The sequence below is a fragment of the Tiliqua scincoides genome, chromosome 8 (assembly GCF_035046505.1).
Source record: "Tiliqua scincoides isolate rTilSci1 chromosome 8, rTilSci1.hap2, whole genome shotgun sequence".
In the NCBI taxonomy this organism is placed as follows: domain Eukaryota; kingdom Metazoa; phylum Chordata; class Lepidosauria; order Squamata; family Scincidae; genus Tiliqua; species Tiliqua scincoides.
In genome coordinates this window covers 2,823,841-2,841,560 of record NC_089828.1, presented here as the reverse complement: position 1 = coordinate 2,841,560, position 17,720 = coordinate 2,823,841, and the positions used below count along the sequence as shown (strand labels likewise).

At 48.1% G+C, this 17,720-nt stretch overlaps 1 protein-coding gene across 5 annotated transcripts in view; it reads left to right on the top strand.

Moving 5' to 3' along the window:
- The first annotated feature begins 1,493 nt into the window (after positions 1 to 1,493).
- AGBL1 (AGBL carboxypeptidase 1) overlaps positions 1,494 to 17,720 on the top strand; it is a 419,500-nt gene continuing 403,273 nt past the window's right edge. For 2 of the 5 annotated variants that reach the window (XR_010794779.1, XM_066634749.1), the window contains exon 1: positions 4,297 to 5,060. Coding sequence is in view for 4 of the 5 variants with exons in the window: in XM_066634749.1 (XP_066490846.1) it covers positions 4,770 to 5,060 (291 nt within the window). In the remaining variant the exon portion in view is untranslated. Of the gene's footprint in view, positions 1,894 to 4,296; positions 5,061 to 17,720 lie in introns of those variants that run through there. The other 3 variants (XM_066634748.1, XM_066634747.1, XM_066634750.1) reach the window with 2 other exon arrangements.

The window sequence follows — 17,720 nt, the reverse complement described above, 5'->3', positions numbered from 1 at the left end:
ATGAAAGGTTCCATCCTTCTCAGCTGACAGCTCAGTCAAAAATCCTCTTGACTCTGCCCAGCTCTTAGCCAGTGTCATACCTGATCCAGATTATTTATCAAACTCCTCCTCCACACACCCAGGCATCGGATGAATTGCATCCAGGTTTTAAAACCTGTTCATTTCAGTCCAAATAAAACCTGACAGTTATGGGTTTTGCAATGGTTGCTTTGTGGCATAATTTTCTTGGGGTTTGGTACTAACTGAGAGGGTCATGGAGGCAGAGACATAACTCAGGTGGAACTTGAGTGGCACCTGCTCCAGGTACTACGCCAAGCGGGGGGGCATGACTGACCCTCAGGTTCTGCCCTAGTTACAAAGGAGGTGCTGGTGGCTTTGTGTCCCCTGTTCGTTCTCCTTCAAAGGCCCAGTCGTGCAAGGCCCAGCTGCACTGCTGCTTAGAAGGAATCTCCGCAAGTGCTCTGAGTTTGTAAATTTGCTCCTGAGCAGGGCCTTGGCTTTCTTGTTTCAGCACAGCCAAAATGTAACCCAATTCAACATGCACAAAACCAGGTCACAGATCAAGGCAATAAAGTTACGACGCGTGTTCCAGAACTCCGTGAATGGAACCCACTTACCAACCAACAAAATGGGAGGACTAAGACCTTGGCTCCTTCATAAACCACACAGGCCTACAAAACAAACATTTGTTTAATTGCCAAGGATGTTTAAATGAATTTTGGATTTTTTGGGAGGGGTGCTGAATCCCAAAATTGCTTCGGTTTTCCTGATCAGCTCTAGTTTTGGGGGTACAGCATAGCCACCTCATATGCCTCATGAGGAAGCTGTGGTGTCCACTTCCTCTTAAGGAAACTGCTTGAATCAACCTATGAGGTGGCTATGCCATACCCCCAAAACTAGAGTTGATCAGCAAAACTGATGCCATTTTGGGATTCAACACCCCAAATGTACCCAAGAAGAGGCAATGAAATATGTATAGACCTGTGTTATTCATGAATGTAGCTATGTCTAAAACCTTGATCACTCGTTCCTGAAAGGGGGGTACTCATGGCTTTTTCCAGTGCTTAGCCATGACCATTTGGGCAGATCCACGGAGTTCTGGAACACGCGTCGTAACTTTATTGCCTTGATCTGTGACCTGGTTTTGTGCATGTTGAATTGGGTTACATTTTGGCTGTGCTGAAACAAGAAAGCCAAGGCCCTGCTCAGGAGCAAATTTACAAACTCAGAGCACTTGCGGAGATTCCTTCTAAGCAGCAGTGCAGCTGGGCCTTGCACGACTTGTCACCACCGCAGTGCTGAAGGCCGTGTTCCTTTGGCCGTGTCTCCAGTTTAGTGAGGACAAGAGAGGAAAGGCAGAGTTGAGCGGCCTCGGAAGGCCCTTTGGAACCCATCAGCTGGTCAGCTGAGAATGTCTGTCAAGCGGCCAGGCTGCCGGCTGCCCTCCCCTCCTCCTCCTCTGTGTTTGCCTGGCTGGATTTGAGCAGGGTCTCACTTTCCGCTCTTCCTCCCGCTGCCACCCTGCACGCCTCCGGCTGTGCACCAGGCACCCAGACCTTTCACAGAGTGCTTTGCTTAATCCTCAGGATTCTTTATATAGGAATTAATCTCTCCGTCACAGTGTACTCCAAAGGGACGAGAGGCTGGGGGTGGGTCGGGGGGCTGTACGTCTCTCTCTCTCTCTTGCATGTGGAGCTCCAGAGCTGCATTGCTTTGATTCTTTCTCTCTCTTGGGCTGGGTTTTGCGTCTTGCTCTCTTAATTGGGACGATAGCAGAGCAGTGTTGCCAACACTCACTAGTGCAGTGGTGTAGTCTTCTACTTAGAAAGGGGGGCAGTGGGCATGGCTGAGGAAGAAGCTAGTGGCTTGCGGGTCCTACTCACTACTCTCCAGGTAAGAGTATTTTGAACTATTGGCGAGACCCCCTGTTGGCTGACCTTCCTTCCTTCCTTCCTTCCTTCCTTCCTTCCTTCCTTCCTTCAACAAGGCTTGGAAAGTCTTGCTTTGATTTTTAGTTGCACCAGCTTGGGACATTGTGCAGTGTGTACTCTCAGGGACGCGGCTTGCACGGAGCCAAGTTCCTGAACCCAGTGTCATCTCTGCCACAGCCTCACCAACAGCGCAATCCTATGCATGTCTACTCAGAAGTAGGTCTCACTGAGTTCAATGGGACTTACTTCCAGGTAAGAGCGCATAGGGTTACAGCTTAGGCGAGACCCTATTACTCCCAGTTCCCTGCTCAGTAAATGGGGATAATGCTTGACCTACTTTACAGGGCTGTTGTATGGTTCACAGAGATAATGTATGGCAAACACTTGAAACTGCTGCATATAAGTGTTGCACTGATTTGTCTTGGATCAATCCCAGTTGTTTTCAGTCTGTATCAAGTTTGGAGCAGTGGCATAGCTAGAGAGGGTGCAAAGCAGTAAGTCTTGCAGGCGGCTGAATGCTCTGCGCAAGTGGTCCCCCTCCTCTTTGGAGCCGAAGGGGAGGGGCTACTTGCACAGCACGTTCAGGCACCTGCAAGACTAGTGCTTTGTACCCCCTCCAGCTATGCCACTGGTTTGGACATCTCCAGTTTCCCGAGCCCAAAAAGAAAATAAATTCCTTGGTTATCACTTTTGGTTTGGCATTCCTGCAGCCTGTTCCTATGCATGGCTATTCTGAAGGAATTTCTGCTGTCCTTAGGTGTGTTCACTTAGGCTCAGTCAGTCATCCAATTTATTTGCATGCTGCTGTCTCACAGAATGGTGCTCCAGGGGTCTTGTGGCCTTCATGCTTTTCTTTTACCGCATAGGAAGATGCTTTAAATTGTAATCACACTCAGTGGCATCACTAGGGTTTCGGTTGCCTGGTATGGGAGGACAGCGTGTCACCCCCATGATGGACCTCCTCCCATGCAGTGGGTGAGGCAACAGCCCAAGTGATGGGCATGGTGATGCACCACTGCTCTGCCTCTACTGGCTTTTTGGCTATAACGTTTGATAGAATAGAGGTACTTCAAAACCGTCTATTTCATTGCATTCCGCATGAAATTACACATCGATTGATATATAACATGATGGTATTATTCGAAAAAACCAAGATTTAAAAATTTTGGCAAGTAGTGGTGTCACCCCCCCGTGCGCATCACCCAGTGCGACCGCACCCCTGCACTCCCCTAGCAATGCCACTGGCCACACTGTTAAATAGACATCGGACCTGAGTTTGTCATCAAATGGAGGTGACTTTGAAGAGGTTCTGAAACCCGCTGGGAGGCAATTCATGCAGAAGAATATCAAACTCTTTTGTTTGCAAGGTGACGCTATACACCTTGCAAACAATGAACCCCATGATCACTATTAGACTTGAGAAAACACTCATTATTTTAAAAGCTGTCTTTGAACGTCTTAAGGTCAGCTTTTCTCAAGCAAAAACAAATGAGGAAAATAGGAGATGAATCATATAATTGTAAGCCGGCCCACTTACTTTTGAGTTGGTTGAACTAAACACTTGGTAATGGCGGTAGAGAAGCTACGGGGGGTGGCATTGTAAGTAAGCCACAATGTGCCATTTAAGCGGCACCTCCCACTCACTGTTAGATCCATTCTGGGCCGCACTGGCAGGGTCTCTGAGAGGAATGTTTTCAGGGGGTTCAAAGTTTTCTTTTAGGCCCCTTTGCACAGGGGGAGGGGTGAAATAGCGGGGGAGGGTGGTGATGGGGGGCAGAATAGGGGCAGGGAAGGGTGAAGCAGGGTGAGGGGAGGGTAGAGACAGCTGGAAAAGTCTTTGGAGCCCAGGTCTACCCACCCATGTGGCATCAGTAGTATCCCCAATCATGGTAGTGTCCCCAGCATTCCGTATGGGCAACAAGTCTGAATAGATGGGAAAATGTCAGATCCTAGGAAATTTCTGGGCCCCCTCCTTTGGCTCCTGGGCCCCCCTTTTGACCCTGGGCCCGGGTGCAAATTACCCACTTTACCCCCCTCTCCTAGGCCCTGAGCACCGGCAACCTGCAGAAGACATTGTTTGGTTCAGTGAGCACCTGGACTGTGCTGCCCCCCCATCACTATGCTACCGGGTAATGGTCACCATTTGGAATGGTTACCACTTTTCATGTTTTAGGGGTTTAGTAGTTAAAATTCAAGGCAACCAAGAGAGTTTAGGATTGGGGTTCAGTTTGGGGTCCTTGAAAAACACCCCCTCCTATGGAACCAATTTTGGGTTTGAGTTCAGGTTGGTTTAGACTTCTTGGGTACCAGAAGGAAAATGGCACACAGAGAGAGAGAGAGAGAGAGAGAGAGAGAGAGAGAGAGAGAGAGAGAGAGAGTCTTGTGGAGGACAGGTCTTTCAGTAGCTACTAGTCACGATGGTGATGTACTACCTATGGCTTCATTCGTAATTTAGATTCAAATACTACCTGCAGGGGAACAATGGTAGGAGAGAAGCATCACTTTGTCTCCTGAACGTGGGCTTCCCAGAGGCAGCTGGTGGATCCCTGTGGGAAACAAAATGCTGGGCTAGATGGAACCCCTTTGGCCAATTCAGCAGGGCTTTCCTTACATTCTGCTGTAGCGATTGCGTCTGAATAACTTTGGTGGAATATTTATGCACATGAATTGAATCTCTGGTCTTCTGTTGCAAACACAGGGCACAAGCTTAACCTACGCTGGAACTGGCAGGCCGACTGGCCTGCACTGTATCCAGTGCAGGTTTGGTGCAGGCTGGAGTGCAATTCGGAGTAAGGAGATTTCCTTCCCCTTACCCCAAGGAACGCCTCAGGCAGCCCTATGGGGCTACTTGGACCTGTGCCTGTGATTTCACGGGCGCAAATTCGAGCAGCCCAAGTTATGCCGCTCAAGCTGAGGATGGGGATTGGGGTCCAGCATGCCCTTCCCAGGTCTGATCCACCCCTTGGGTCGCCCTTCCCCTGCCCCAAAATGCCTCTCCCACCCCTAGTGCTGGTCTGCCTGGGCTGGCACAAACCTACTGCCTCCGGGTACGGGGCCAGTTCTGCAAGGCCAGCGCACCTTTGTGCGTTGGCCTATCCTACACTCCTGTCATTGCGAACACGCTTTATGGTACGTTCGTGACAGCTGGGAGGTGGCACAAGGGACTTGTGCTAGCTGGGGGGGGGGTGTTTGGATTGCGTGGATAGTTACTGAAGTTGCTAAAGTTAGCTGATGTGTACTAAGTTGATGTGTGCATTATTTTTGATTGTCATAAAGTATCCCCTTGCATTTGTTGGTTTAAAAGTGTGAAACCCACTGAGGGCCTGATCTTTCTCCCCTCTCCTCAGAATAACTTGTAAGTTGGCGTTTCCATTTCCATCACATCGCTAAGAAAGCAGAGCTGCAAAGATTGTCCAATCACAAAAGGAGTTCCAAATATTTGCTAGGCAACACCTGAAAACTGCTGCCTCTGATGCTGTCACCTTTCTTCATCCCTGTACACAACAATCTCCTGCCAATAGGCATCTCTGGATGTGCTGCTGAACAGATCCCATCTAGCCACTGTCCTCTTCCCTAAGTAAAAGAAGCATCTCCCCATTCAAAAGTGCTGCTCCAAGCTCACGCACCACCTGCTCTCTGCCTTCGTTGGCAATGGAAAGTTGGACAGGATTGAGCCCTTAATTGAGTCGCTGGTGAGCATGGCTGTATGTTTCAACCAGCACAATTCTGGGCATGTTTCTCAGAAGTAAATCCCATTCTGTTCAAGGCTGCTTACTCCCAGGTAATAGACACAGTCCTATTTACCAGGGATAGTCCCTATTTTCTGATCTCCTAATTTCTGGCAATTACCTTCCAAGCCACTCCACATTTAGCCCCTTTGCCCCCCAGCCAACCACAGAGCAGTCAGAATTTGGAGACTTCTAATGCTCACCTCTCCTCCTGAGGTGAGCATTATTAATCCCCCAAAGCTGACTTCTGGGCCTGAGTCCAGCAAACTATGCTGGCAGCTGTACTGCCAATCTAACACTCAGCTTATTCTCAGCAGAATCAAGTAGCAAAGCCTATCCTGGCATGCAACACTTTAAGCTGTCAAGGTTCATCCTCAAAAACTCCTTGTATGTAGAAAATCAGAATTCTAGAGAAAAGCATTCAATTTAATCTCACTCTTAGGTAGTGGTGTTGCCACAGTGGGAGATGCACGGGGTGTGTGTGTGTGTGTGTGTGTGTGTGTGTGTGTGTGTGTGTGAGAGAGAGACACCACTCCTGGTCAAAATTTTAAAAATCTTGGTGTTTTTGAATGATACTATCATGTTATATATCATTCAATGTGTGATTTCATGCAAAATGCAATGAATAAGCTGTGTTGAAATATCTCTATTCTATCAAAAGTTATAGCCAAAAAACCAACGGGGTGGGACAATGGTGCATGGGAGGAGGTCCATCATTGGAGTTTCATGCTAGCCTCCCACATCAGGTGACCCAAACCCTGGTGATGCCACTGCTCATAGACATTTCTGTAGGTAGAATATTCCCCCCCCCCCGTTGGTCTGGGGAAGTTTTTCCTTTAGGGCAGGGGTGCCCAAACCCCGGCCCGGGGGCCACTTGCGGCCCTCAAGGGCTCCCGATCAGGCCCTCAGGGAGTCCTCAGTCTCCAATGAGCCTCTGGCCCTCCGGAGACTTGCTGGAACCCATCCTGGCCCAATGCAAGTGCTCTCAGCATGAGGATGACTATTTAACCTCTCACCTGAGCTGTGGGACGAAAGCTCCCTCCAGTACTTGCTGTTTCATGTCTGTGATGCAGCAGTGGCAGTGAAGGAAAGGCTGGCCTTACTTTGTGCAAGGCCTTTTATAGGCCTTGAGCTATTGCAAGACCTTCATTCATTCATACAAGTTGCATCTCTAATAAATTCATTTAATAATAATAATAATAATAATAATAATAATAATAATAAAACTTTATTTTTATCCCGCCCTTCTCCCAAAAAGGGACCCAGATAAAATTATTCAAATTTTAAATGTAAATTAATACTTTTTTCCCTCGGCCCCCAACACAGTGTCAGAGAGATGCTGTGGCCCTCCTGCCAAAAAGTTTGGACACCCCTGCTTTAGGGGAAGGATTGAAGATACAATTCCCACCAATTTCAGCTATAAGGAGACAATACAGAAAGAGCTTTGTCACTTTATTCCATTGATAGTATGTACTGGTTCATTGTTTCAAAAGGAGAATTAGCCTCCACTTGTTTCTGCCTTTTCTCTTAGAGTCATTCATTTCAGGCTGTTAGATTAAAAACAATTTAAAGCAAAAACAACAAACAAACAAACAACCCCCCCCCCCCATTTTATCATAAGAGGAATACAGATACAGTTGGCAGAAGGGTCATCTGACCAGTTTTTCTACCTACCGACATTCAATAATGGGGGGGGGGAAGGTAGAGAGGCCCTTAAAGGAGATTGAAAGCTCCAACCTTAATCCCACCCCATATGGCTCCAGGGCTGTAGCTGAAGGGGAATGTATCGAAAGGATTTAGCCAACAGCAGAAGCAGTGATGTCATCAATAGAAGGTATTGCCTTTGAACCAGAATTGGAAAGAAGCAGCAGTAGGAAGCAAACTGAGCAAACTGAGCAAATTGCCCCCAGATGCAGTGACGTAGCTACATGAGGTGTGGCTTGGTAAGTACTGCAGGAACTTACGGCAGGAGTGCTTTTGTGTTGCTATCGCTGCCCAGAATGGTTGCGACAGTGAGTTGGAGGGGCCACTTACTTGGCACATTGTGGTCCTTGCAGTACTTACCACACCAACCCTCCTGTGACTATGCACTGCCCGGACACCAGGGGATTATGAACTGGACCAAGGATAAGTCTGGATCATGCCTATAAACTACAGGGTCATCATGACAAGCACTTGTCCTCCCACATTTATCACTATACAATGCCTGCATCCCTTGTAGCCCTCTATAAACAGTCACTAAGGATATGCTGCTCCGTGCCAATCTGAGCACTGCCTCCTACCTCTTTCCAAAGGGCATGTGCTTAACTCAGGGTGCCTGATTAGCAGGCTTATTCATTGACAATGTATGCCAGCTGTGCTGAACCCCTTGGATTGAGTTCCGGCACTCAGAAATGGTGTGCGTGTCTCCCAAGGCCATAACCTCTGGTTGTCGATTGTGCTTGTTCAGAGTTGGCACCGCTCTGGGACAACTGTCAGTTTTCCGCTTGGCTTCTGTCCCAGTGTGCTGGATGGCAAGGTTGACAACAAGCCACAATTCAAGAGGAAAGAGGTGAAAATCAGGTGTCGATGGAAAACCTGTTCGGATGAGCACATTCCTGTCTGCGCAAGACTGGTGCTGAGCAGCAAACAGACACAAGAGCCTCCGTTCGGCAACATGAAACCCTCTCCTCCTTTTTCCCTCCTGCAGTTAGTTTGCTGATGACAGATTGTCAAACTGAGGTCTATTGTTGTCCCATGGATAGCTGACAAAGCCTACACATTGATATAGTGTAGACCCAGATATATAAAGATATTTGGAACTGGCTGGCTTACAGGGTTATCAAAATCATTGGCACATGTCCACATGACCCAGAAAACTGAAACTGGGCCCATACATTACCTAGGGTTTACTGCTCCTTGAAGATACAGCCCCAGAAGGCCTCAGGATGAGAAGGCAGTGTGAGAGCACTGGGAAAACGGTTTTGGTTTTGCAGCGGATTCTGCAAGTGTCAGTATGATATCCACAAGGGCCTGAACAACCTAGACACATATGGACTAGAAACTTGAGACTGTACAGAAAAGTTGTGGCTTTCCCTCCTCATCGATCCATGTTTATGCATGAGGCTTTTCCAGTGAATTGCTAGGAATGAATACCGTAGTTCAGCTACCAGAAGAGGCTTGCTGTTTGCCGCTCTCCTCACATGCTCAGTAAGGGCAACCTTCAAAGGTTCAAAGGCAAGGCATTTTACCATCTAACTATCAACACTCAAGTCTCAATGGTAGCAGCACACCAGCCCCGAGGAAGACAAAACCACACGTGGAATGATGGTTGGCTGGAACACAGGAGTTTTGTTGCCTCTTCACACGCTTGAATCAGTTGTAGAGAGATTTCTGGTTGTATCCAAGAATGTAGATTAATGTTGAATGCAAGCTCTATTAACTAGTTGAATACCACCATCTCTCTGAAGGAGATGCTGCTTTTCCATCTCAGGCACCTATCTCCTGTCCAAAAATGGTACTAGGACATTTGTACCTTGGAAGATTGTGTACTAGTCAGATATTTGTATTGGCAACCTTCAGTCTCGAAAGACTATGGTATCGCGCTCTGAAAGGTGGTTCTGGCACAGCGTCTAGTGTGGCTGAAAAGGCCAATCCGGGAGTGACAATCCCTTCCACACCGGGAGCAAGTGCAGTCTGTCCCTGGTCTGTCTCCCTGGCTATGGGCCTTCCTTCTTTGCCTCTTAGCCTCAGACTGTTGGCAAAGTGTCTCTTCAAACTGGGAAAGGCCATGCTGCACAGCCTGCCTCCAAGCGGGCCGCTCAGAGGCCAGGGTTTCCCACTTGTTGAGGTCCATCCCTAAGGCCTTCAGATCCCTCTTGCAGATGTCCTTGTATCGCAGCTGTGGTCTACCTGTAGGGCGCTTTCCTTGCACGAGTTCTCCATAGAGGAGATCCTTTGGGATCCAGCCATCATCCATTCTCACGACATGACCAAGCCAACGCAGGCGTCTCTGTTTCAGCAGTGCGTACATGCTAGGGATTCCAGCACGTTCCAGGACTGTGTTGTTTGGAACTTTGTCCTGCCAGGTGATGCCGAGGATGCGTCGGAGGCAGCGCATTCTGTACTGCAGCGAGTCATGGACTCTTCGCTCACAACAGGAGAGAAAACTAGTCAGATAGAGGTGTTTGAAAATGGTGTTTTTTTTCACTAATTTTTTTCACTAATAAAAAAAATGGAAAAAGGTAAAAAGTGGTGTTACGTCTTTTTATTCCAAGTTATTATTTTTTTAAAAATTACTTGCAGTTGAAGTGTTCAGACACAGTATACATACACTAGGAAGGTGATATAGCTAAGAACATAAGAGCCGCACTGGATCAGGCCAAAGGTTCCTCTAGTCCAGCTTCCTGTATCTCACAGTGGCCCATCAAAGGCTTCAGGGAGCACTAAAGACAGTAAGGCACAACCTGTGTCCTGGTGTCCACCCTGCATCTGGCATTCTGAGGTAACCTACCTCTAAAACCAGAAGCTTGCATATACCTATTATGACTTGTAACCCGTGATGGACTTTTCCTCCAGAAATTTGCCCAATCCTCTCTTAAAGGTATCCAGGCGAGATGCTATCACCACCTCTTGTGGCAAGGAGTTCCACAGACTAATTACATGTTGGGAAAAGAAATATTTTCTTTTGTCTGTCCTAACTCTCCCAACACTCAATTCAAGTGTTATGTGAGAGGGATGCATCATCAATAGCATGCATTAATATGCAATTTTACCTGGCCAGCCCAGAATTCTTTTTAGCACAAAGTGGTAGGAGCAATCTTTTATTGTACAACCACAGCTTGTGTGTTTGCTTACAATGGCCAACACCTCACCTTCTCGTGGTTGGATAATGAAGCTATGAGAATTGTGTCTTCTGAAAAAAATGCAAGCTGAAGCCATCTAGCTGTGGAAACTGGTTCTGCACCAATAAGACGAATGAACCCATGATGCCTTTTGGATCTTTCTGGCCTTCAGAGGTCCTGGAGAGGCCTCTGTAATTTGTTTGGAAAGAAAATTGGACCAGGAGACAAACACCTAGAGAAGTGAAATTGGTGTTAGTTTGTTTTATTAGTTAAAATAATTTTATTTCTTTTTTTAATGCAAATTTTGCGTGTACTTATTGCATTTACCATGTTCACACCCCCAAAACTGCACCTCTTACTGCATACGTCAAAGCCGTTTGTAGTTCTCAAAAGGTGATTTCTTCTTTGCCAAAAGGAAAACCACTTTTGGAACAGAGTGAATTCCTGACGCAGCACTGGGTGCGCTTTCCATGCTCTCCTTCTGCCACTGGCTTGAAGGTTGTTAGAAATGTTGGGTGCAACCAACACACTGTCATTCAGTGCAAATTTCAGGGTTCCTCCCAAGATTAAACATCTGAGAATCTGAATCTGAGAATTTTCAATGGGAGCCAAGCATATTTGGATGCTTGGCTCCAAACATCTCTGGGATGAGCTCTTTTTTGGATGCAGGATGCATTATAGATCGAAGTGTTTCTCCACAGCAAACATCCCCCTTTGAAAATCAGCATCTCGGAGACAAGGCTAATTTGAACCCTTCTCCCCAAGTTTTCTACAGGTGCAACCCAGTCCTATGCTTCCCGGTGCCTGGAGGAACAGCAGCACTAATATGGTGACCGCTGTATTCTGTGGGAGCCAGGAAGCCGCCAGAGATCTCCACCGGAGAAGAGGAATTTCAACCCCTTCCCCTGAGGAAACCCCAAGCTCCACAAAGGGGCTACTTTCGTCTGTGCCAGCTATTTGGCCAGTGCAGACAGGAGAAGCCCACTGTCTGCAGCCCAATGCACGCTATAGGATTCAGCAGGTCCCACTCCTGCATCCCACCCTCCCCCTGCCGTGGAATGCCTCCCCACACCCCAAAAGCTGCACTACTGCCCAGCAGTAGTTTGGCTGGCCACACCTGGCGGCCATGCATCGTCCACCCCCTGGCACAGAGGCCCAGCGCCAACTGGTGTTGGACCAGCACTGGCGCTCTCTGCTCTCTCTACATGCTTTATGATAAATTTACAACACTGAGCACTGGCACTGGGCTACTGTGCTATGTGGGCCCATAGGATCAGGCCCATAAAGAGGTTGTTTCTCATTCAAACATGGAACATCCCTTCTCCTCCCCCCATTCACAAATCAAAATGGTAAAGTCCAGGAAAGGCTTCACTACTTATTTTTGCTGTCATGCTGTTAAATGGATCCATGCTGAGAATGGATGATGGCCGGATCCCAAAGGAGCTCCTCTATGGAGAACTCGTGCAAGGAAAGCGCCCTACAGGTAGACCACAGCTGCGATACAAGGACATCTGCAAGAGGGATCTGAAGGCCTTAGGAGTGGACCTCAACAGGAGGGAAACCCTGGCCTCTGAGCGGCCCACTTGGAAGCAGGCTGTGCAGCATGGCCTTTCCCAGTTTGAAGAGACACTTGGCCAACAGTCTGAGGCTAAGAGGCAAAGAAGGAAGGCCCACAGCCAGGGAGACAGACCAGGGACAGACTGCACTTGCTCCCAGTGTGGAAGGGATTGTCACTCCCGAATCGGCCTTTTCAGCCACACTAGACACTGTTCCAGAACCACCTTTCAGTGCGCGATACCAGAGTCTTTCGAGACTGAAGGTTGCCAAAAACAAACAAACGAAAAACATGCTGTTAGTCCCCTAAAGAACTACTGTGAAGTTCCCAGTTCCAGAAAATGGAAGGGTAACTCATCACTGCTTTGTCAGAACCGAAATGGTGTGACTTTAGCTTTGAAGCTCCTTGCGAGGAATTTGGTTACCTAGAGAACTTCAAAGGACCACATCAAAGCAGAGATTCTGAAGAGTCAAGCTAGGCATGGCACCCAACCCGCAGGGCATCTACTGCTCTAAAATCCTGGGGCAACTCAACCCAACAAACAGAACAGACTATTGACTGGAACAGCAGAATTTATTGATTTTTTTTAATGAGAAGATGGCTATCGGCAATGTTGAGCACAAACTTTTATCTAAAGCATATAATAAACATACGGGTAATAATAAACCATGATAAAGGTCTATATTATTCTCTCTTGAGAGAGCAGTGACATTGACTGGCCTTAGAATAATGATCAGCAAATACATTGCCAAATGAACCTGTGGGATTCCTAGCCACAAGATGTAGTGATGCACACCACTTGTTCAGATGACTTTAAAGGGATAAAGCAAATTCATGGAGGATAAATCTGGCCACAGTTAATGAGCCTGGTTGCCAAACTGATGGGTAGCAGGCTGCGACTGAACACTAGGTAGTGAGGAGCAAGAGCAGGGCAGGGCTGGCAGGTGAGTCCGAGAGCGACTGGCCACCCAGGGGGCTTCATGACTGGTCAGGATTTGAACTCAGGACTCCCCCATCCCAGTTCAACACGCTAACCTCTACTACACCACACTGACCGTCTACACCTGGAAAAGCAACGGCACTGAGGAACAGAAAACATGGAGAAGGGAACACAATTCTCTCCTTCCAAGAATTAGAACAATAAAACAACTTGAGCTGTTGCTGCTGAAAGCCTCTGTTAAGATCCATGGAGCTTGCCCGCCTCCGCGCCCCTAGGCTGCATTTGTCCTGCTTGGATGCCAATAACGTCTCATCCCAGGGCCTTGCCTCATAGAGAGGCTATGTACACCTGTCCACACAGAGGATGTGGTGGGCTGTCAAACAAGACTCCCAGCCATAGACTAAAGGCCATCCCGCATGCCACAGAGGGCTGTATTGGGGGAGGGTGGGGGGATCAGTGGGCACTTTTTATCCAAAGTTGAGCCACAGTTGTTCTCCAAAATTCTCCTTCATGGATATTGGTGTCTAATAGTCTGAGACAGCTCTCCAAATCCTAGGGATGAACAGGTGCCCTTGTTTTCTCAGCCGCATTTACAGGCAACACAAATGTGAAGGGGCTTTGCTAAGCTTGCCGGGGGCTGAGAAATTCAGCCAGCGAGGGACTCACCATTCCCCCTGAAGCCTCTTTGGCAACACCATGACATGATGTCATTCTCATGGCATTCTGCGGGGGGGGGGGGGGAACAAGGTGGATTGTGGGAGCTGGCGACCACCAAGAGCTCCACTCTTGCTGCTTCCATCATGAGTAAGCCATCAGCAGTCGACCACCACTTTAACGAATTCCTTAGGATATTCCTGGTATTTCCACAAGTTGACATGCCCCCCTGAATTCTTCCTGCACACTAAAATTTGAGTTCAACATCCTTCAGAAAGAGTTTTGCCTGAGCAGTTTGAGATCTGTTTGCCAAACATATGGCAATTGCTTCCTACTCATTCAATCTGAATCCAACCCAGAAACACCTGGGATTGCGCATCTGACAGCATCTTAAACCGGAGATAGCTTGAAAGGATCAGGTAGTTACACAGTAACTCACAGTTTGGGCACTGTCAGAAGGCAGCGGGTCTGAGGAAAAGGGAAGTTGGGGGGGGGGATTAGGGAGAGCAAAATCCTAAGGGCTGGATTTTCAGGGGGCTGTAGTGAAAGTGTGCAAGATCCCTTGAGGAAATAGGGTGCGGGGTCAACAGTGGTCCCTTGCTCTGGCAGGTCTGGGAAGCATAGGGTTAGCACCAAGGCCTTAGAATGCAGTGAGTGTGCAGCACAGCTGCAGCCACTTAAAGGCAATAGGGTCATCAGGGAGAAAAGCAGCACCTGGAGGAAGGTGAAGGCATTTGGAGAGGCTGGAAGGAAGGAGTTTGGAGGAAAGAAGCGTGCTGGAAAGGATGCTGGTGTGTAGCTGCCATGCGGCAGCCATGCCCAGGAGCTACTGAGAACCAAGTTGCTGCTGGGGCTGGAGAAACTACTGACTGGGGCAGGGAGGAAGGAGAACCTCTGCAGTTCAAACAGGCAAGCTACCCTGGTGGTGGAGTCCAATGGTACTTTCTGCAGAACTGGGGCCATTGCTGGGGAAAGGCTAATTAACCTACAGTGGACACAAGCCCTCTAGAGCAGCCTTCAACCACTGTGCTATGGCACACTGGTGTGGCACGAGTGGTCCACAGGTGTGCCACAGGAATTTGGGGGAAAGTCATTTATAGTGGGGCTGTTCTTATGTTCTTAATAAGGCCAATGGGAGATGTGAGCCTCCACTGGCAGCATGGTGTGCCTTGTCAATTGTCAGAAACCTGGTGGTGTGCCTTGACCATTTTAGTGCCTTGTCAGTGTGCCATGAGATGAAAAAGATTGAAAATCACTGCTCTAGAGAATGGATTTGATGGGACAGGAGCCTGAACTATGGGGGGGGGCTGTATCTGCAGGTCCTGTATCTGTGGATTGACTTATATGTGGATTGGCTCTGCAGCCCCCCTGTGTGCACCCCCTCTGGAGGTGAGGGGAGCTCTGTTCCCTGAAGGCTTCCCCAAGTCTCCTAATGCCTTATAAGGCATTAAAAACATCACTGCTGGTTTTATGAAAAAAGTGACTTCTTTTTTGCCTCTAAGGCTCAGTCTGGGCCTGGTAGAGGCTGTGGATGGATTTTTGCAGACTCTGCTGGGCTCAGAGGACCCTCTGGAGGTGGCGAGTGGAGCACCCCTCACTTCTGGAGGGTGGGGGTAGGCGTATCCTTGTACCCGTGGATTCAGTATCTGTGGGGCTTTCTGGAATGGAACACCTTTGGATACGGGGCCACGCCTGTGTATTGTACAAAACAAATTTATTGCAAAATAAATGTGGGTACCTCAGAGTGCAATCCAAGAATGTCTCTGGTCCAAGAATGTCGCAGATGTGCCATAAAGCACATTCGTGACTACTTTTGAGCTGGGTAGGTGGGTGCGAGAATGGGGTTGGCCTCCCCATGCCGGATCTGGACCTGGAGCGTGTAAATAAGCGATGCCAAGGCAGACTGGCATGGGGGGGTGAGAGAGGGTGGTGGTTGGGTGGCATGGAGTCAGGAAGGGGGTATTTTTTTGTGGGGGAGGGCAGTCCGGGAGGCAGATCAGGCCCAGGAGGGGGGCAGGATCAGCCCTGGCAGTGCAGACTGAATACTATCCCCTGTCCCTGGCCTGATCAACCTCACACAGGCTGCTCAGATTTGTGCTAGCACAGATCGGAGTAGTGCCATAGGGTTGTCTGGGACATTGCTTGGGGTAAAATATTCCCTTAGCCCAAACTGAGCTCTATACAGCATAGGCTGCTCGGCCAGCCGGAACCAGCACATGTCAGGATTGGGCTGCCAGCTTGTTCAGGCTGCGCTTCCACTACATCTTTAATCCACTTTCAGTGCACTTCTATTACTCCAATGTATTTAGAAAGGGAGATCCGACTGGAACTTGCCCCGGTCCCAATGCCAGCTCTCAGCAGCCCTGGAAGACAGGTGGGATGCTGTGCTTCTAAATGCTCTCTCATCTAGCACTCCTTAGATGTAGAAAACTAGGAAGGCCTTCTCCTTGATATTCTGGTTTCTATGCCCAGGGAGGAGGGCTTTTGTATGTGCAGGGGGGCATTCCAGCCAGCAGTCACTCTCCCCCCCTCCATCATTGCAGCCTAAAGTGACACCTACCATTTAGGAAAAGCTTTGCTACGTGCTTCTGGTGGTCATGCAGACTGGCCTGATAAGCGGCAGAGTTATTGCGACTCTCCCTGCATTCCACATAGGAAAGTGACTCTTCCTGCATTCCACATTTATTCTATAGACCTGATTCCACCAGGGTTTATTTTACTTCTATGAAGTCAGATTTGGTTTTATTTCAGTCAACTCTGAGTTAAGCTGTAAGCCTTTACAAATGGCTTTTGATACTGTGGTTTTTTCATGTTTTTTCCTTTTACTAGTTTATTTTACTTGTATGATGTTCATAATTGTTCCTCTTTTTTAGTCTATGGACATATTGTAATTTATTGTTCTTTTATTGTAATGACCTATGGTTACCACAATTAAACTTTGACTGACTGACACATAGGAAAGAGACAGGAGAGCTAAGAGGAAGAGGCAAAGTTCAAGTGAGTTAATCAGGGATCTGTTACCTTGCACATGCCTGATCTTGGAAGCTAAGCAGGGTCAGGCCTGGTTAGTATTTGGATGGGAGACCGCTTGGGAATACTGGGTGCTGTAGGCTTATATCATAATCTTTCGAGACTGAAGGTTGCCAACCAGGTGACTTAGCTCATGCCCTGCCTAGGGCAATCTCTGCTCACCTTCTGCTCCTAAACTATTTTCTAAGCCTATTTCCACTTCACTTCTGCTGCTGGGTCTCTTTACCTAAGTAAAAATGATGTTTCACAGGGACAGCTGGAGTATGATGAATCCCTCATGTTATTGGACTGGTGATTGGAGCTGTTAAGGGCCCAATCCTGTCCAAATTTTCCAGTGTTGGTGCAACTGCAATGCAGCCCCAAGTTAAGGGAACAAATGTTCCCTTACTGTAAGGAGGCCTCTGTGACTGTGCCCCCCCCCCACAGGATGCGGTGCACATCTCATTGGCACGGCAGCACTGGCGCTGGAAATAGGATTGGATTGGACCCCAAAGCTCTTTAATTTCAAGCATAGGCAGGAGAAGGAGTTTAATGGGAAAGAGACCATTGCAGTGCCTTCTTGTGAATCCCAAAAGGAGACTGCCTGCGTTCATCATCAACACTCCTGTTCTAAGGCCCTTGGTGTCAAGAAAGGTGGCTGATTCTTAGGACTGTAGCACTTTATGTAGCAGTTAGAAAGGAAGTATAATGTTGAATGTTTCTTTGTAAACCTCATCATTCCTTGAAGGGATGTACAGAGACCCCTGAGAAATGTCATTTGCTTTATAGAAAATCATTTGGCTTCCTTTGAAAATTCTCAGATGTTTCTCCTCGGCATGAGCCCTGAAATTTCCTTCAAATGTCACTTTTCTTGCACTCCATTGCCATATGCCTGGGGCACTTCATTGTCATGTTCCTGGGGCCTCCGTGTGCACTGGCAGCCCTGGTCAGCAAGCCATCACAGCGGCTGTCGCACCAGTGCCTTGGGCATCTTGGGCTTTGTACTGACTGAGTGGATGCGTTTGGCCCATCACTTGACCTCTTGAGCCACTACATTTCACCGGTGAAGAGTCATTCTTT